Raw genomic sequence first — 20,209 nt, 5'->3', positions numbered from 1 at the left:
CAAAATAACGACATGACTCCCAATATTAATTGAAATGCTTTTATGGATTTAGAAAATTATTTTATTGATTTAAAAAATAGTTGTATGTATTGATTTAAATTGACATGCATCCGCTAAGAAAAGTAGTCCGTTGTTACTGTTTGAACTAACGTAACAACGGCAGGAACTGCTTCGATAGTGTTTTTGAGGAGCTTTTTGATTACAGATTTGAAAACATCGTTGCTTGCTTTAAAAGTAGCACAATTAATTATGTCAAACCTTGGAAAGTATCTAGATATCCCTGCCCTAATGCCAAAGTAACTGCCAACTCCCCTCTCCTGCAGGGGGACGTGGTCAGTTGCAGCTCACAGAATCAGCCCCCTGCAAAAACAGCGCTAGAAAGAGCAAATAGAGCAAAATGAGGCATGGCTAAAATACAGGATCTGTTTGGTATTTTGAAAAAATATAAATATTTATATACTTTATATAGGTATGGCCCTACAATATATGTTTCAAATATAGCATGATAGGTCCACTTTAATTTAACTCATTCAAAGTATGCAATGGACTCTAAAGTAATCAATTTTCCAGAAGGTGATGAAAGAAATATTGCAAAAAAAGTATTTAAAATAAATGAAAATACTTTCTCATTACTGTATGTACGTATACAAACAAAATAATAAGTAAGAGTAATCATTTAAATAAATGTTTTTTTTTCATTTAAAAGTTTCTCACTGTTGATGGCACCAACAGAGTGCTTGACAATTATCGTAGCACATTACATTAGGTCAGAGATTCATTTTAGATTTTGACAGCATGTGTTTCAGAATATACAATGGTTTAATTCCAAACTAGTTCGCTGTAATGAGCGGTTAGTAATTAGTCTGAAATGCATCTGCCTAATCAAAGATCAGTAATCGAATACCTGTGCAGTAATTTTGTGAGGGGGAGGGTGAGGACGGGTGTCTGGAAGGATAGAGTTACTACATCCTGGTATTACATATCTACACACACACACACACACACACACACACACACACACACACACACACACACACACACACACACACACACACACACACACACACACACACACACACACACACACACACACACACACACACACACACACACACACACACACACACACACACACACACACACACACACACACACACACACACACACACACACACACACACACAATGTATACATCACTTCAGGGGACATTACATTGACTTACATGCATTTCCTGGAGACTTATCCTAACCATAACCAAGTCTTCACTCTAAAATTAATGATTCCCCTCATGGGGACCTCCAATTTGTCCCCATACGTGACTGTGTAAACAGATTTAGGTCCCCACAAGTATAGTAATGCTAGGCCCCACACACGCACACACACTTCCTTAAACACATAGAGGGGCTGTTCAACACTCAGGTGCAGCGCTGAGTGAACGTTTGCAGCCTGGGCTCCATGAATGTTTAACCAGGCCGGTGCGTTCAGAGCCAGGTAGCTCATTACGGCCTCATTACCTACAATGCAGGGACATCCACCCAGGAGGAAGCAGCCCCACTCCCCTTCATCCTCCTCCTCCTCCTCCTCCTCCTCCTCCTCCTCCTCCTCCTCCTCCTCCTCCTCCTCCTCCTCCTCCTCCTCCTCCTCTCTGTCCCAGGCCATGGTACTTGGCCTGCTCCGTGGAGAAAGTAGATTTGTGGTGAAATATCTGTGCTGACTTAGCGAGAATCTGCTATGGGAGAATTTGTCCATCACTAAAGCAGCCAGTGTCTGTCTGAGCTGTTTACCTGGAGGATTGAAGTTTGTAGTCATTTGGATATCTCAGACTCATCATCACAAAAGGCTGATTCAACCATGACGCACCAGCCTTTGGAATTAAAGGAGGTAATTATATGAACTTGGCTTGTCTGTCCTGGCCAACATTGTTGTATTGTACTTGAAGCTTCTTCGGAGTAATTTCTTTGGTTATTGTAGCCTCTTTCAAATGACTCTGCATACAAATTTAGAAAAAAAGACAAAACTGGTCTTTTCGAGAACAATCAAGACGTTTGGAGGTGTGTATGGATTACTTTCTAAATCTACACAAGAAACAATGTCTTTAAAGCTGCAGTGCAGTTCAGTTCTACGGAGCATTGTGGCGTCCTTTTGGTCTTTTTTTGGTTTCATAGCTTCACTGTTTCGGTTCACTGTGTTTTAGATAAAAATGTTCCAAGAAAACCGATGACGCTTCCAGCTCAGCACTTCACGACGGACTTTGAACATAAAGGAGCATTTATAGCCGTAAATGGCACAATGAATAGGATTTGTCAGTTATTTTTGTAAACAAAAACAATTCAAAATGTCTTCCTCACGGCTCAACGTGGGTTAGAGAGTATTCACCAGCAACTCCAGATTTACTATTTTTGTGAAATAAGCTTTGTCCACTGAGAATTTGTCTCACTATATTTGCCTCTTTCGATACAATGTCATTTTCAAAGCTTCCTTTTGGAGGCATGCTGATGATCTGGCCCTTGGTCGCTGAAAGAGAGTACATTAGGTGGACTGAATCAAAGTGTTCAAAATGTCTTCTTTTTAGAATGATAAAATGTGAATGTTGTGTGTTCAGCTTGTGTCATTGACCAAGTGACCAACAAATAAAACAATGCTGCTTTAAGAAAAATGAAATGTTTCTGTCCAGATGTTTAATAATAATAATAGATTAATTTTGTTAGCGCTTTTACAGGTGCTCAAAGACGCTTTACAGATATAGTGAAAAGAAAAGAAAGGAACAACAAATAAATATATAGCCTAGTTAAAGTCAAATAATACAAAAACAATCACAGGTAAGTTTTTGTGAGTTTTTTGAAGGTGATGAGGTCAGTGCAGTCTCTGATGGGTTGTGGGAGTGAGTTCCCCAGGTCCGGTGATTGATGTGGGTGGGGATGGATAGGATTTATGGTGGTTTAGTCATAATGTTCTCAGTCCATAGCATGTTGTTGTATGCTTGTGTGAAGCAGCAGCATGTAGGTGCTGGACCTGGCAGGTGTGAAGGAGGCCTGTGACGCTCAGGTTTCTGTAGACACCTGGAGCCCCCTAAATGTGTGTTGCCCGGGGTGATGTGTGGTGTCAGTCAATGGCCCACGAGGAGCGCTATCTCTTTCAGGAGGCTAACTGCCACTTTGTGGCGCGTAACAGGATCCTGCACTGTACTGGATGGAGAGGGACAATGGAGCGCCCTCTCAGGTGATGGTCTCCGGATCATATAGACTTTCCTGTTCCGCTGTAGCATGACCTTAAAAGTTTGAGGTTATGGTTGTTCCTAAAGATCTCCTATCATGCTATGTTTAGGCATATATTTATCAGATATATAAAAAACATGTCTATGGTGTGTTTTGTTCAGAATACCAAACAGATCATGCATTTTAGACATCCTTCATATCCCTCTATTTAAGCCCTGTTAGAGAATGGCTGATTTTCTGCTGGCCCCGCCCCCTTTTGAGCACGCAGGCACACTGCTCAGATGCAGCTAAAGTCTGCCGTTTAAACAATATTTCATGTTCCAAACCACTTCAAGGATTATTTCTGAAACAGTATGGAGCTCAAATGCTTCTTTTCTTGCGGGTTTACCACAAGGTGAGTTCCTTTCTTTATTTCCTGCTTTTTTACACATGTATACTCTCTCCAGTACAGGTTAGCCCTGAGTGTTAGCGATGCTTGCTAATGTAAACAAAGACCATATTACGTCCAAAATATGTTGCGAATTGTTTCTGATAGGGCTGTGGGTTTAAAGCCAGCCCACATTTCTGATATTACATATCGGCAGCAAATCTGGATTTAGAGATAGGAAAATAGGAAAAGAGAGAGGGTTTTATTTTCTGACACTTTGTGAATTCCCTGGCACACCGGGGAAACATATATATGTATAAAAATATATCAAAAAGTGCATTTTACATGATAGGACACCTTTAATGTTGGATATTTTGGTTGTAACCTTTTTTCATGTTCACATGTGTTCGTATCTCAGGGTTGCCAACTTTGGGTACCTGGCTGGAGTGAGATTTTGATATCATGGGTTTGATTACACATATGCGCACTAAATGACTGCTATCGTGTCAGCAGCGGGACCTTAGCATATAATAGGATATATATACAATAAATACACTATATTGGACACAGACACACAAAGTTTCATTCACTAATGAAAGTCAAACACATGTTTGTTTTCACTGTTTTATTGTGTGCCTGTCGCGATAAGCAATTAATTGACTTATCGTACGATAAATAAAAATGAACTTGATACATTTACATTTACATGAGGATGTGACTAGCAGTTTGAAAGGATGTACTTGCATTATTATTATATATTATCATTATGTCAGTGGTCTAAAATGGTCATACAACGGTGCCGACAATATTATCGTTTATCGCAATCATTTCCGGGAAAATGTATCCAACAAAATTAATTATCGTGAGAGGCCTATACATGAACAACACGTTCTCACTCTCATCCCGTCACATATTGACGGACGGTCAGGGCCCCTCCCCGTCGCTATATTACGTACAGGGTACCCCTTTCCCGTCATTTTCTACGGGCAGGGCGTCCCATAGACCTTCATTGCGGACACAGCGGACCCCTTGCCCGTCAGGCTTCTACGGGCAGGGCGTCCCATGGACCTTCATAATGCCTATTTTAAGGTTCATTTGGCCATTAAAATGCGTTTTGATCTCATTTTATGCGAGTAATGAGTTTTTATTTCGGATTATTTGTGCAGTACATGTACATGATGTTTAGTTTGCTAGTTATGACGAAGATTACTTCATGAATGTGTACACATTCATGGTTGCTAAGGTGGTTGCTATGGACGCTGCAACAGCTCCCAGACCACGTGATCAACAACAATGGCTGTCCTTCGTGTTATTCTCGGTGGAAAAATGCCTATTTTAAGGTTAATTTGGCCATTAAAATGCGTTTTGATGTCATTGTATGCGAGTAATGAGTTTTTATTTCTGATTAGTTGTGCAGTGCATGTACATGATGTTTAGTTTGCTAGTTATGACGAAGATTACCTTACGTCTGTGAGGAAAATACATGGGCTCAGAGCCTCGTATTTTTAAAATCTTTTTTTCCTTCTAATTTGTTATTCTTTTCAAAATAACACACTGTTATTTACTCACCAATAACATACAATTATCCTTGCTTTTATTTATTGGTTTAATTCCATAATCTCGGTCTTTTTTGGTGTTCGTCAGGAACTGAATTTCAAAATAAAAATAACCGGAAACAGACGTAGGCCTATAAGGGACAGTTCGAGCATCATTGCGATTGTCAAAATGTTTGAGTTTAGGATGGCGAAGACACTACACTACCCAGAATCCCCAGCTATCGTTGAGGACTACAGTGCCCGTGATTACTCTTCTAGGTCTGGGATTGGATGTTGGAGTGGCAGTGCGCCAAGGTTACAGCGTCAAACAGCTGTGTGAAATGGAACGAAACCACGCCAGACTATCCAAAACTGGAATCGAACGCCCCCCCAGAACTACACACTACACTATTGTGTTTCGCAAAATGTTCTATGGGACGTCTCTACTGAACTTTTTCGTTTTCCCACAATTAGAAGTTGCCAGTATTAAACACATTGGTGTTATCAAATGTAAAACATATAATTAATAAATGGATAAAAATCGCTGTCCATAATGCGCAGCATCAATATATAGCATTAATATACCCATATGAAAGCTCATTGATACTTTGTAATTCTACTCCACTACAATTCAGAGGTTAACCTGGTATTTTTACTCCACTGCATTTATTTGAGTTACTTTGCAGATTCTGATTAATGATGTGAAATATAAACAATCCTTAAATCAGACTTTAGTTACACCTGAGTAAAATTCAGATAAGGTGATTGTCAAGTGCCAACAATCAGGAGAGATATTTGATACTTGTGCTTGAGAAGACTAAACATGTATCTGCAATTGACATTAATAGAAACGAGTAATAAAGTATATTAATTACTCGTTATTCTCTACTAATAGTTAATTAAAGACTATATATTATGGCTATTTTGCACATCCCTTTCAAGATTTCAAGATTTTAAAGGTGTATTGACATATCATTTACACAACTTACGGTGTAGTTATGAAATGAATGAAAAACTTGGGTCACAGGTCCCTCAACAGTGCAGTACAAGACATCTATCAATATGTGTGTACCTCCACCATTAAACTGTCATATTCTGCACATTTCTTATTCTATCTACATACATAAGAGTATAATCCATATGTATAATATCAGTTAAAATAAGTGCTTCAACATAGTTAACATTGCAGGAAAGCAATATATTAGACGTTAAGTACTTTGTATTTATCTGTAGATAGATACCCCCAACGTTTTTTTCTTATTTAAAAGAAGACCGTAATCTGTTATTTAATGTTTAAATAAAGGTTAATTCGTTTTTCTGTTTTGCACCTCCTCCTATTAATATCTTTGTACATCCTGCACTAAACTGTTTTATTGAAGAGATCACTTATAGTATCTTCTTGATTTTTTATATTCTATATTTCTATCACAGACCTTCTACTTTCCCCCTATGAAAGTATATGTACTCTTAATATTTTTTTAATCAAATATAACACATAAAAACAATAATTCAATAACGTGCTTTAACCACTAGGCACACAAGGTACACACAGACACTTATGTACAACATCTGAAGATGTGTAGTTTTATTCATGCTTTCACATAATTGTACAGCATATTGCTATACTATTTCAGAATCAGTATTTACATTCTTACATTCAAAATGCAATCCAATTCAAATCAGTAATATCTTTAAAAACTACAGTCCTTTTTTATCAGCTGTGCACCGTTATGGTGTAAATATAACCTATCTATGAATTACATGAAATGTAAAAGTCAGCCGAATTAGTGTTGATACTGCAAGGAGACGTATTGTGTGAAGAGAAATTGAGAAGTTTTTTAATTGTTGATATATTTATGATCCACGTCAAGTATTCAGTTTCGGCGGCATTTCTTCAGTTTTTCCATAGGTCTTCTCACCAGGGCTCTCTAAATAAAGAACTACGGCAGATCTGTAATATTTAATGCAGCCGAACCGTGTATTACAATGCCGTTATGTGATGACTTTCAAAGAGAAAAGCAAGAGCACTCGGAATTAAGTATTATTTTAGTCTTTTCAAATGTTTTCCGGATTTCATATAATATAAACATCAAATCCCAGCATGCATTGCGGCTAAAACATCCAATCAGCGTAGCTGAGAATCTTGGGTAATCGCTCGAAATGCCCACGTCTGTTTCCGGTTATTTTTATTTTTAAATTCAGTTCCTGACGAACGCCAAAAAAGACCGAGATTATGGAATTAAACCAATAAATAAAAGCAAGGATAATTGTATGTTATTGGTGAGTAAATAACAGTGTGTTATTTTGAAAAGAATAACAAATTAGAAGGAAAAAAATATTTTAAAAATACGAGGCTCTGACCCCCATTTTCCTCACAGACGTAAGGTGATCTTCGTCATAACTAGCAAACTAAACGTCATGTACATGTACTGCACAAATAATCAGAAATAAAAACTCATTACTCGCATACAATGACATCAAAACGCATTTTAATGGCCAAATGAACCATAAAATAGGCATTTTTCCACCGAGAATAACACGAAGGACAGCCATTGTTGTTGATCACGTGGTCTGGGAGCTGTTGCAGCGTCCATAGCAACCACCTGAGCAACCATGAATGTGTACACATTCATGAAGTAATCTTCGTCATAACTAGCAAACTAAACATCATGTACATGTACTGCACAAATAATCAGAAATAAAAACTCATTACTCGTATAAAATGACATCAAAACGCATTTTAATGGCCAAATGAACCTTAAAATAGGCATTATGAAGGTCTATGGGACGCCCTTCCCGTAGAAGCCTGACGGTCAAGGGGTCCGCTGTCCGCAATGAAGGTCTATGGGACGCCCTTCCCGTAGAAACCTGACGGTCAAGGGGTCCGCTGTGTCCGCAATGAAGGTCTATGGGACGCCCTGCCCGTAGAAAATGACGGGAAAGGGGTACCCTGTACGTAATATAGCGACGGGGAGGGGCCCTGACCGTCCGTCAATATGTGACGGGATGGGAGTGAGAACGTGTTGACATGAAACACACACACACACACACACACACACACACACACACACACACACACACACACACACACACACACACACACACACACACACACACACACACACACACACACACACACACACACACACACACACACACACACACACACACACACACACACACACACACACACACACACACACACATCTACAGACTTACTCCAAACTGCCAAATATATTAATTAACACACTCTCACTCTCATACACTTCTTGACTCTATTTTGCCCTAGTAGAACAACAAACAGCAGACTTTTACTTTTTATCATTTCCACTGGATCTTAGATCTGCGAAATACGGGTCGGTGATTGACCAACCGGCTCCCACTGCTCTGCTGTCTGTTAACGTTGTTAAGAGTGGTGGGGCGGGGCGGGAGGGGATCGACAGCTTGAGCAGCTGTCAACTCAAAAACGATCGCCGGTTCATCATGTTTTTGGCGTGAGAATAGTTTGGGCAACGTGAGAGCGTGAGATTGAGAGTGAAAGCGTGTGTCACACGCCAGATGCGTGAGAGTTGGCAACCCTGTCGTATCTTTGTCATAAAAGCATAAATGCCTTAGCACTGCTAGTTTAGTTCCGATGGCAATGCTGCCAAGAAAAGCCACATCTTATCTTTTCCTATCTTTAGCAAAACTATCCTTCCTCTAACAGTGTTGTTTTACCATCTGCTGTGTTTAGCAGAGGTCGTGTTTCCTTTGACTGGCAGAAAATCTCTTCCCCGCACTCAGAGCCTTACACGGACGCCAACAGTGCCAACAACAGGGCAGTGTGTGGGACAGACGCCTGTTTCTTTACCTCTCTTTGTTTACTTTTGCATCAATGGGATATTTTCCAGGTGTAATTTGCAGACACATGATGAAATTCCTTCATTTTTTCCCACGGCTTTTAATTATGAATGGTAATTGTAGTACTTTGATAAACATTTGTATTGGATAGTATTTTTTATTTATTTAATTTGATTGTTGCGTAATTTCCCAATCCTCCACAAACTGTGTGATTTCGATTTGAAATCCTGGCTTCTTGAAAAGTTGTATACAGTAAATGCTCACATAAATGTGTTATTTGTGGCATGCACACAAGCACAATCGCATGCACGCACTTTGCTTCCTTTGTTGCACATTCACTAGATAATTGATGGTTTCCTATTGAGGGAAGTAGTGACTTTAATCTATCAGCGTTTCCTGTCATACTAACGTCCTCTGGCTACAATAAAATCAGAGGTTCAGTTCAGAAAAGGTGCAGAGGAAGAAACAAACAACCTCAGGGATCCTCAGGGTAGGTTACTTTTTGCACTTTTTCCTCCAAAACATTTGAATGATCACGTTTCATTGTTAGGACATATATTTATTATGACATGGTGGTGTCATTTCTTGCTGGGTCAGTAGAGCAGCTGCTTGTTTAGCTGGAGAATGATCTGTGAGTGTCAGTTACTCCGACTTGGTGACGGGTCAACTTGGCAGTGATGAGAGCCAAACCACTGGAGCATAGCACTGGGTTGCTCTTTCATTGCACCATAATTAAAGTGCATTGCTTTTGCTGATTATTTCACCTGACACTTCTCCATTGTTGTGTCTTTAAGTGGCATATCATATCCTGTCTTTATGCATGGCCTATTATAATGAATGTAATTAATCATACTCTAAAGTTCACTTAAGCTTTTATTTGTGTCTGATATTGTTCAGTATTAAACTGTGAAATATATGAAGCTCCTTGTGTAGGTTGAGTATTTCATGTTTGCTCTGTCCTTGTCATGAGCAAGACTGATGGCTCTCTAGAAAGCATAAAAGCAGATTAGATAGTGGTGGCTGAATTTAGATTTGTCATGAACGAAGAGGATGTTGCCAAGGCCACAAATGGCTCTGACTGGAAGACACAGATGTATTGCCGGACAAACAGGCAGGAAATGAGTCACCCACTGGGAAATGTATATCCTAGATAAATCTATGATTGTGAACATGTGTGTGTTCTTGGGTGGCGACAACTTCAACAAAAAAAGATTACCTTTGAGGAAAACAGGACACAAAGGAAAAGGATGGGATATAATGTAGGCCTGGTATTGACAACATGAATGAGAACAGGGCCACAAACGACATATTGCGCTTTCTAATACCCCTACTACCATACTGTTAAGTATGCTGGAAAAATATTTAGTTTATATCCAAATACATAGTATGTCAAATATAGTACACAGTAAATACGTTTTAAGGGCAGCTGCAGCCCTACTTTTCCTAAAAGTACAATATGTATTACCTGTCAAGCTCCAAAGAAGTAGGGGGCAGCATTTCACCTCTCCTGCTGGGTCCATGTGATCTACATTTACAAACATGTAAATGACAGTTCTTCATCTCTGACAAGAATAGGAGGTCTGGTATTGAAAATATAGGCCTAGTACTGTATTGACAATATAAACCTAACATAGGACTGATATTGACTACATGAATGAGCTTTTTAATACAGTAGATGGTTTATTGGGGCAGCTCACTTTTCAGCTCAGCTCCTTTCAAAACACAAGAGGTATTAATAAACAGGATGGGAAAGGGCTATCAGGTTAGCGTGCTAATTTCAACATATATTTTACATTTATTGAATATTTTAAACTAAAATGCGTGGCCATAACTTAGTTCTGTAAGGATACCTTGTTTCCTAATCATGTCCCTGTGCTCCTGCCCTGGCACAGAGCCTGGATGAGCGCTGTAACCAGATCCTGAGGAACATGGAGGCCTCGCTGACAGCCCGGGACCGTGTGGGCATCCAGGATTTTGTTCTCCTGGACCCCTACACGAGTGAGACTGCCTTCCTGGAGAACCTGAAGAAACGCTTTCATGAGAATCTCATTTATGTGAGTCTTCCTGTGTGGTGTAGTGTGTGATAACCCTTCTCTTTCTCTAATTCAACGTCACACCCTCAACCTTCCGCCCAACAAGGTCCTAATGTCTTAATGTTGCGTTGCTTTCCGCTGAATCCGGCACCTTGTGTTGCTGAGGCAGCAGCTCTTGTTCCCTTTATCTGCGGAGTGAGCAATCTATAGGTCAATGATGTCCGAAAAAGGTCATGACAAGTGATTAAGCAAAGTTATTGCTTTTGATAAGAGCACAATTACTTATCGTCCTGTATCAAATGTGCAAGAGTTGCAGAACACAACTTCCTCCTTGTCTTTCTCTGCAGACCTACATTGGAACTCTCCTGGTGTCGGTCAACCCGTATAAAGACTTCGATATCTACAGCAAGAAGCAAATGGACATTTACATGGGCGTAAACTTCTTTGAGCTGCCACCTCATATGTAAGATATTCTGTAATTATTTGTTGTACAGGGAGAAAGAAATGTTGCTCAGGAGTGTTCTGATTGAAAAAAACTCTATACTCAGTCTGAATTTTAAAGAAGGCTTACTTTGAACCATCACTGTTTTTGTTTTTAAAAGTTATGCACTGGCAGACAACGTCTTCCGCACCATGCTGTCTGAGTTCAACAACCACTTCATCCTGATCTCGGGGGAGAGCGGGGCCGGCAAAACTGAGGCCTCCAAGAAAATCCTGCAATTCTACGCAGTCAGCTGTCCGAGTACCAAACTCCTGAACAACGTCCGGGACAGGCTGCTGCTCTCCAACCCAGTGCTCGAGGTCAGTGACAAGGAAATGTGTGCAAATGCGTCTGCTGTCTAAATCATTTTTAGAGATAAACTATGTATAAGTAGACGTAGCCAAAGTGACATGACCCATTGCTTTGGCGACCACTGGAGACGACCCCAGCTGGATATTTGAAAAAGAATGCAGGTTTAAGGCCCTTTTTTTAATGGCTTCACTTTTCAGGCCCAAAGGTTTCACGATAACATGTTTTTTTAAATCCTGTAATCTTGATTTAATCATCATCATACAGGCTTTCGGAAATGCCAAAACCCTGAAGAATGACAACTCAAGCCGATTTGGGAAATACATGGACATCCAGTTCGACCACCAGGTGGACTGAACAATCTTCATTAGATACAGATCACAAAATACAGAAATGTAAGGACAACAAGGATAACGCTGACCTTTCTCCCTCAGGGTGGTGCAGTCGGTGGTCACGTCCTCAGTTACCTGCTGGAGAAGTCACGTGTTGTCCACCAGAACCACGGAGAGAGAAACTTCCACATCTTCTATCAGCTGGTGGAGGGAGGAGAGGAAGATCTGCTGCGCTGGCTCGGCCTGGAAAGAAACTGCCAGCACTACAGGTACCTGGTGCAGGTACGTGGGAAAAAAGCACTTAATTTACAAGGTGCATCAAAAAAACTCTTATCTCAGAGTGTTTATACTTTGTCTCCTCAGGGTGATTGTGCCAAAGTTAGCTCTATCAATGATAAAAGTGACTGGAGGACGGTTCGAAAAGCCCTCTCTGTCATTGAGTTCAGCGAGAATGATATTGAGGTATGGTATACAGTTAACCCCTGAACACCAAAACTAGGCATGATTACATTTTGCTTGAACTAAAACAATGAATTTGTCTTTGGGTGTGAACGCAGCAGCTGTTTGGAATAATTGCTAGTGTGCTCCATCTGGGAAACATCAAGTTTGAAGCGAATGAACGAGGATACGCCTCTCTCAACAACAACAACCAGGAGCTGAACTGGGTGTCAAAGGTGAGCCCCAAACAAAGTGCATTCAGCTTAAACCCTTCATCTCTCTTCATCTTTATGAATGACACTGAGATTCGGGGGTTACCAGATTTTTTGTTTTTGAATCTGCTGTGCAGTTGCTGGGGATTCCTACTCAGGTGCTACAACAGGGCCTAACCCACAGGAAGATCGAAGCCAAAGCAGAGGAGGTGACTACCTTAAATGCAAAACATAACATATGTATAACTTAAATCCAGTGTTTATCATCTACTTTATTCTGATGTTAAAAAGGTGTTCAGTCCCTTCTCTGTGGACCATGCCGTGTATGCCAGGGATGCCCTCGCCAAAGCCATCTATGGCCGCACTTTCAACTGGCTGGTCAACAAGATCAATGAGTCTTTAGTTAACAAGGTGAGAAAAACAACAACAATCTACTCTGTTTCTAATCTTGCTTTGCCCGACATGTCTCATACAGATACAGGGATACAATGTGGTGACAAGAGTTTAGACAGCCATTTGATTTGTTGTGAAAAAAAGCCACATCTGGCATACCTTTCTTTGGGCTGACCCCCCCCCACTCACCCCACAATGTAGCTATTGGTTTTAATTAACACCAACATATGAGGTTGGATTTGGATCATGATTTTCAATGTACAGAGAAAATTATATTTGTAAATCCTCTGTAGGATTCCTCCAGGAAAACAGTAATTGGTCTTTTGGACATCTATGGTTTCGAGGTTTTCAACGTGAACAGGTGAGATCATGCACAGATGAGTTAACTGTGTGAACTGAAGAAACTAACATTGACAGTTCCTCTAATTTGCTTTAGCTTTGAGCAGTTTTGCATCAACTACTGCAACGAGAAGCTGCAGCAGCTTTTCATCCAGCTGACCCTCAAGTCAGAGCAGGAGGAGTACGAGATGGAGGGGATTGAAGTAATAACCCAATTCATATTTTGTATGTGTTAAAACAAACTCTCACACAATAGAATAAATGCTTTTCAACCACTAATTATCTTCTCGTTTGTTAATGCACAGTGGGAATCAGTACCATTTTTCAACAACAAGATCATCTGTGATCTTGTGGAGGAGAAGCACAGAGGCATCATCTCTCTATTGGTAAATAGATGATTGAGTTATAGTCCGACAGAAAGACAAACAACCTGTTTGAATAAGCTAATTCTACCGTTTTTATCCTTATGTAATTTGAGCCATTTCTGGTTAAGTAGGTTTTTAACTTGTGTATTTTCATCTTAATTATTGTTGCTTGTCTTCTTGTTTAGGACGAGGAATGTCTGCGTCCTGGAGAGGCCACAGATCTCACCTTCCTGGAGAAGATGGAGGAGAAGATCGCTGGTCATCCTCATTTTGTTACGTAAGCTTAATAGTGTATGTTGTCTAAACTCAGAACAGTCCATCATAATAACCTCCACTAACCTTGTACCTTCCTGCAGACATAAGCTTGCCGACCAGAAGACGAGGAAAACTCTGGACAGAGGAGACTTCCGCCTCCTGCACTACGCTGGGGAGGTGACATACTGTGTTGTTGGTAAGAGAGGAAATATCATTGTATGATAAATATATTTCTATTAAATATTAAAGTATTTTTAAATAAGGGTATGTAACAACAGCACGTTGAGAAAATGTAGTGCAACATTAGGAAACAACTGTTCTCATCTCTGAATAAAATAAGTCACTTTTAAATAATATTCTCACTTAGTTAATTCTGACAAAAACCTTAAGAAGTGATAATACGCCCGCCCCCCAGTAGCAATGTTGTATATGTATAATGAATTAAAAAAAAAAGGTGTTACTATGTGTAATATAATATGTGTTGGGACTGCTCAAATGTAATATACCATAATACTTAACATTTGAAAGTTTCTGCTTTTTCAAACTTTAGGATTCTTGGACAAAAACAATGATCTCTTGTATCGAAATGGGAAAGAGGTAATTTCAATGACTTTCTTTGAAACCAGGTGATCCACAAATGTGTTTAAATTATTGTATTCCGAATCTACAGATTGAAAGATGACTGAAAATATTAAGGAGCATAACTCTTACATTACTGTTAATAAACTGTCCCTATGTCTGACATGTTGTGGACTTATATCGTTTTCCTTGTCTCCTTAAGGTCATGCGACAGTCCAAAAATGCTATCATCAAAGTCTGTTTTCCTTCAACTGAGCCGGACAGCAAGAGGAGACCTGAAACTGTAAGAAACAGTCCTAACGTGGAACCACACTACTGTTATAAACAAAGCAGCAACACTTGTACGTATATTCTTCTCTGTGACTCCCCAGGTGGTGACTCAGTTTAAGAGCAGCCTGGTGGGCTTGACTGAGATCCTCATGTCCAAAGAGCCCTGGTACGTCCGCTGCATTAAACCCAATGAAGCCAAGCAGCCAGGTTTGTCCTAAAAACAATCCTCCACCTTATTCCAGCTAATATGTTCTTACTGTATGTTCAGCCTGCAGTCATCTACCAAGTTAGAACTGAATGATCTGAACTGCTGTGTCCCCTGCAGGACGCTTTGATGACGTGTTAGTGAGACATCAGATGAAGTACCTCGGGCTGATGGAGCACCTGAGGGTCAGGCGTGCCGGGTTTGCCTACCGACGCAAATACGAGATCTTCCTCCAGAGGTAGCCAATATCATCTTCCCTCTACTTTACATCTGAAATACACATACATACAGTTATTGGGTATGCTTAACTTTTTGCAGCTGACTTTGATTCTGTGATCTTCTTCTGTGCTCAGATATAAGGCTCTGTGTCCGGACACCTGGCCAAACTGGAAAGGTACGGCAGCAGAAGGAGTGCACTGCCTGGTCAAACACATGGGCTACACACCTGATGAGTACAAGATGGGCAGGTAGGCAGTAGGGGAATACATCACGATATTATACAGACTCTTTGGACAACAATACGCTATTTGCTTATATAACAAAGTCTACGATTTAATTTTGATATAATTCAGCATGTGCCCATTCAACATAACAGTTCAAACATTTTAACTTTCAAAAATCAAATTTGACAATTTTATAACTGGGCTCTTTAGGAAGAAGTTGCAGACGGAGACGATGACACAGGCTTGCCATGCAAATAAAAAAAGGCGCTTCTTAAAGATAATGATATGCATCTGTGTTTTTACTTTCCAACAATGATATGGGATAGCTGATCATTTACAGTAATGTAAAGGTCCAGATCAATGCATTGATACACTCCTAGTTGGCGAATGTTAATATGTTGGTGCACTAGACTGTTGAATATGGGTACATGTTCACCTGGAAGAGATACAGGAGCTTCTCACGGTTTGCCTCTCTCCCTTAAGGACAAAGATTTTCATTCGACACCCGAAAACTCTGTTTGCAACAGAAGACGCCTTTCAGGTCTGCAAACACAGGCTGGGTGAGAAGTTGTTTTGATCATTATGTTATTACGCAATATTTAGCATATACTCCTGATAGTGAAACGGTTACTGTCATTGTTGCAGCAACAAAGATTCAGGCCAAGTACAAAGGCTACAGAGTGAAGGGGGACTACCTGAGACAGAGAGAGGCTGGTGAGTGCTCAAATGCCCCAAAATGTGTTACTGATGTAGCTGACTGACACGCATGACAAGCATTTCAAGATATCACTTTGTATTACCTCTAGCCACTAAGATTGAGACCTGCTGGAGAGGAATGCTAGCCAGAAAGGAGCGGGACAAGAGGTCATGGGCTGTTAAAGTCATTCAAAAGTAAGTTCAAACATTGAAATCTAATTGAATGAGATGAGGGCCAAACAGCCTTATGTAAAAGGTTGCCTGTCTTTGTTTTAGGTTCATTAAAGGTTTCATGACAAGAAATCAGGCCGTTTCCGTTGACAACATTGAGTACCTGGCGTATGTGCGCCAGAACTACCTCACACGGCTGAAGGACAACCTTCCCAAAACAGTCTTGGAAAAAGACTCTTGGCTCACCTCTCCGCCTATAATGCAGGAGGTGGGTGATTACATTTTGACATCTACTGTTTCTAGGTATAAGCCCTCAGGCACACTGTAAAGCTGTGTTTTTCTAGGCTGCTCAGCTGTTGAAGAAGCTGTACATTCGCCTCATGGTACGGAAGTACGTTCGAGGGATCACTCCACAGAGCAAAGCACAGGTACATCCACGCTCTGTCACACACAATGATAAAAACATTTGTGTCGTTACATGCACCGACAACGTATAAATGCTACATTCAAAATCACTTGAATAAAGTTTGTGGGCAACACATGAGTCCCAGGCAACTTCACTTGGGGATAAAGTATCTTGTCTGAATTGACTTTGCTTTCATATGCTTTCCATGTTTCAAGCTTCTGTTAAAAGCACAGACAAGCTCCATGTTCAAAGGAAAAAAAGAAAGCTACCCCTCCAGTGTGGGCAGACCATTCATGGATACCAGGATAGGTAAGATTGCTAAGATATTGTATTGGGTTATTGGTGAGAGTATTTACATAAGTACAATACTATTACTTTCAAGTAAAGCACACATGCATGACAAAACACAATTAGTTATTATATCCTGGGGAAACTGTAGAAGCCAGTAGTACTTAACATTAGATCAGATGTACTCGTGCTTTTCTAGATTTACTTTTTAAAATGTGGAATATTTCTTTCTAGATTGTAGCAACAGTACATTTGTATCCACAAATTAAAAACGACAACACTTGATTTAACATGAACAGATACTTTACATTGATAAGCACGTTCTTACTGTGACAGTAACCAATAATAGCTGTTCTCCTCTCTCGTGGATTCATTTATGTTATTAAGGTGCAGAGGACATAAGCATCAAAGTGCTTCAGATGATTCGGCACGAGCAAATCAAGGTAACCTAACACTGGAATCTATTAAGCATCTTTAAACTTTTTGTAGTGCACTCTGACCGTGTGTGTGTGTGTGTGTGTGTGTGTGTGTGTGTGTTGCTCCCACAGTACAGCGTGCCGGTGGTGAAGTACGACAGGAACGGGTTCAGGCCTCGTTTCCGGCAGCTCATCCTCACCAAGGAAGCTGCCTACCTGGTGGAGGAGACCAAGGTCAAGCAGCGGATGGATTACATCTCTCTGAAAGGTATCGATTGTAACAAAATATGCATCAGTATTCATAGGAAGAGCTACCCACACACTTGAGAATTGTGGTAACATACACATTTCTATTAAAGGTGTGTCCGTCAGCAACCTGAGTGACAACTTCCTGATCCTGCATGTTACATGTGATGACATGAAGCAAAAGGTACAGCTATCTCTAGATAGAGCTAAAAGAACGTTTTTTATTGTCTTTAAATGTCAAAACTAGTGTAAATAACGGGTTAAATACCTTCCCCAAAAGGATGAACTTAAAGAAATCAATGAATGTGATGAATTGTGCCGTTAACAAAGATCCATTAATTTATGAATTCGTTCATTTAAAGGTGGGGTAGGTACGTTTCAGAAACCGGCTCGAGATACACTTTTTGTTATATTCCATGGAATGCTCTTAACATCCCGATAGCAATGAATATCTTAAGTGCTTTGACAAAAAATCCATAAAAAAAATGTCATCTGTGGAAGCCGTAGTACTGTAAAAAGCACGACCAATCATCTGAGCCGGCCCGGCTAAAATAGCTGGATGGCCTACCTGGCTGTCAGCCTTCCATCTGTGCACAAACTTATCTCGTGCCCTCATTGGTCATGTGCGCGTTCGTGTGTGTTGGAGGAGGGGCTCTGTAAGGAAGTGGCAGTTTTTTCCCGGCTGTGTATTTTCAAATTCTAGCGCACTCGAGCTGGTTTCTCCAAAATTACCTACCCCACATTTAAGGTTTAGGGATAATACAATCACCACATATTATAGTTGACGGTCTGACACTATTTGTTTTTCAGGGGGATCTGGTTCTGCAGAGCGACTACCTGTTTGAGGCCCTGACCAAGCTTAGTCTTATTGCCAACAAGCAGAACTCCATCAAAGTGGTCCAGGGCAGGTACTCTATATGGACATTATGTATTCATAATAATCTGAAAGATAGAAATATAAATGTTTGCGATAATAAGCCTAATGTAATGCTCCTCATATTCAGCCCTTACATACAGAGGTCACTACATTATAGATATTACACTACTTAAAGGTCACCTACTATGCAAAATGAACTGATCAGATTTAGGCCACTTTGTGATGTCACAATGTTTTTGGGTTTGTGCAACTTTCTGCTCAGATAAAGAGCACATTATAAAGCCAGCTGTTAAGTGAAGCAAAACCTAATAGTCCTACTAATAAAACCCACTTTTTGTACCTTTTTTATTTTAATGTTGGGAATATGTTGCAAGATTGATAGAATATGTAAAGTAATGTGTTTAGCTGTTAGCTATACTCTCCGGATTTTAATTACATTTGGTTGTTTTGTATGTAAGTGTCACTTGTTTAAATGTTTTGTGTGGACCCTAGGAAGAGTAGCTGGGGTTTTGCATAAGCTAATGGTAATCCTTATGAAATCCTAATACAATGTGAAATGATCCCCTGCAGTGTGCGTTTTGACATCCAGCCTGGCAGAGAGGGGTTTGTGGACTTCAAGAGTGGCCAGGAGTCCATGGTGTACAGGGCGAAGAACGGACACTTGATGGTGGTGAGTGTGGACTTCATCATGTTAGGAAATCATTAAAACACTTATTGGCATAAACAATGAACCAAGCTTTTTACTTATTTTCTTTAGGAGTCTACAAAAACCAAGTCCAGATGATGCTGCCAGTAATATGCGATGACGTTGCTGCAAATCTTTAGTAACAGCCGAGTTTGTTCTGTAATCCCTCTCCATGGTTGTTGCCAATTGTGTTTCATGTCAGCTGGTTTTTACTTTTTGCATTTTTATGACAATGTTATCCAATCATGTAAATGCAAATATTACACTGCCAATATCCAAGTTGTAGAGAGCAGAACCCAAGCTAATAGTAGAGTCTATATTCATTTCTTAAGAGTAGAGTTTAAAGTATCTTTAATTGAACAAACTGATCCCTGCGAAAATCATGGAAATCAACCATCCTTAATGAATAGAAGCACTTGTTTGTAATCTTTCTTTGTATTAAATGTATCTGAAATTATCATAGAAGAAAACTACGTATGTGTGCAGCCAATACCTCACTTATGTTACATTAAAACTATTTGAACACCAATAGACACTGTGTGAAAAGCATGAGGAATTATTGGGAGTAAATTCCTATTTATTACAAAATATACACAATTTAAGTTTCAATTCATCACTAAACTGATGTGTGGGGTAGCAGCTTCCTCTACAGGTCAGAAGCTGGACCTCCAGGCTCCTCTTTGGCGATTGTATTGTTACCTCTGTGGGAAATCCACACCATTTTCTGTGATGAAGTTGAGACAAATATACAATTCCATCCATCTTTAAATGTAAAGGTGATGCCTACTGTATGTGGTAGCCAGGAAATATTTC

At 40.0% G+C, this 20,209-nt stretch overlaps 1 protein-coding gene across 2 annotated transcripts; it reads left to right on the top strand.

The window, feature by feature from the left end:
* Nucleotides 1–9,411: 9,411 nt before the first annotated feature.
* Nucleotides 9,412–19,929, top strand: myo1hb (myosin IHb). Of its 2 annotated transcripts, none has more exons than XM_034096563.2 (32): nucleotides 9,412–9,447; nucleotides 10,850–11,011; nucleotides 11,338–11,453; nucleotides 11,593–11,791; nucleotides 12,048–12,128; nucleotides 12,215–12,394; nucleotides 12,476–12,574; nucleotides 12,673–12,786; nucleotides 12,900–12,971; nucleotides 13,054–13,173; nucleotides 13,449–13,516; nucleotides 13,592–13,697; nucleotides 13,800–13,880; nucleotides 14,045–14,136; nucleotides 14,216–14,310; nucleotides 14,665–14,711; nucleotides 14,896–14,976; nucleotides 15,065–15,170; nucleotides 15,289–15,406; nucleotides 15,522–15,635; nucleotides 16,095–16,171; nucleotides 16,257–16,325; nucleotides 16,418–16,502; nucleotides 16,584–16,746; nucleotides 16,823–16,906; nucleotides 17,100–17,193; nucleotides 17,560–17,615; nucleotides 17,721–17,856; nucleotides 17,948–18,018; nucleotides 18,645–18,742; nucleotides 19,282–19,381; nucleotides 19,469–19,929. In XM_034096563.2, exons 2-32 carry the CDS (start codon nucleotides 10,886–10,888, stop codon nucleotides 19,493–19,495), a joined length of 3,075 nt encoding a protein of 1,024 aa, XP_033952454.1. In that variant the 5' UTR covers nucleotides 9,412–9,447; nucleotides 10,850–10,885; the 3' UTR covers nucleotides 19,496–19,929. The 2 variants fall into 2 exon arrangements, with proteins under 2 accessions (XP_033952454.1, XP_033952453.1); XM_034096562.2 differs by having other exon boundaries at nucleotides 12,670–12,786.
* The last annotated feature ends 280 nt before the right edge of the window (nucleotides 19,930–20,209 follow it).

The sequence above is a fragment of the Pseudochaenichthys georgianus genome, chromosome 12, assembly GCF_902827115.2.
Source record: "Pseudochaenichthys georgianus chromosome 12, fPseGeo1.2, whole genome shotgun sequence".
Lineage (NCBI taxonomy): Eukaryota > Metazoa > Chordata > Actinopteri > Perciformes > Channichthyidae > Pseudochaenichthys > Pseudochaenichthys georgianus.
The sequence above is the reverse complement of the archived record's forward strand: the minus strand, read 5'-3'. Positions and strand labels throughout refer to the sequence as shown.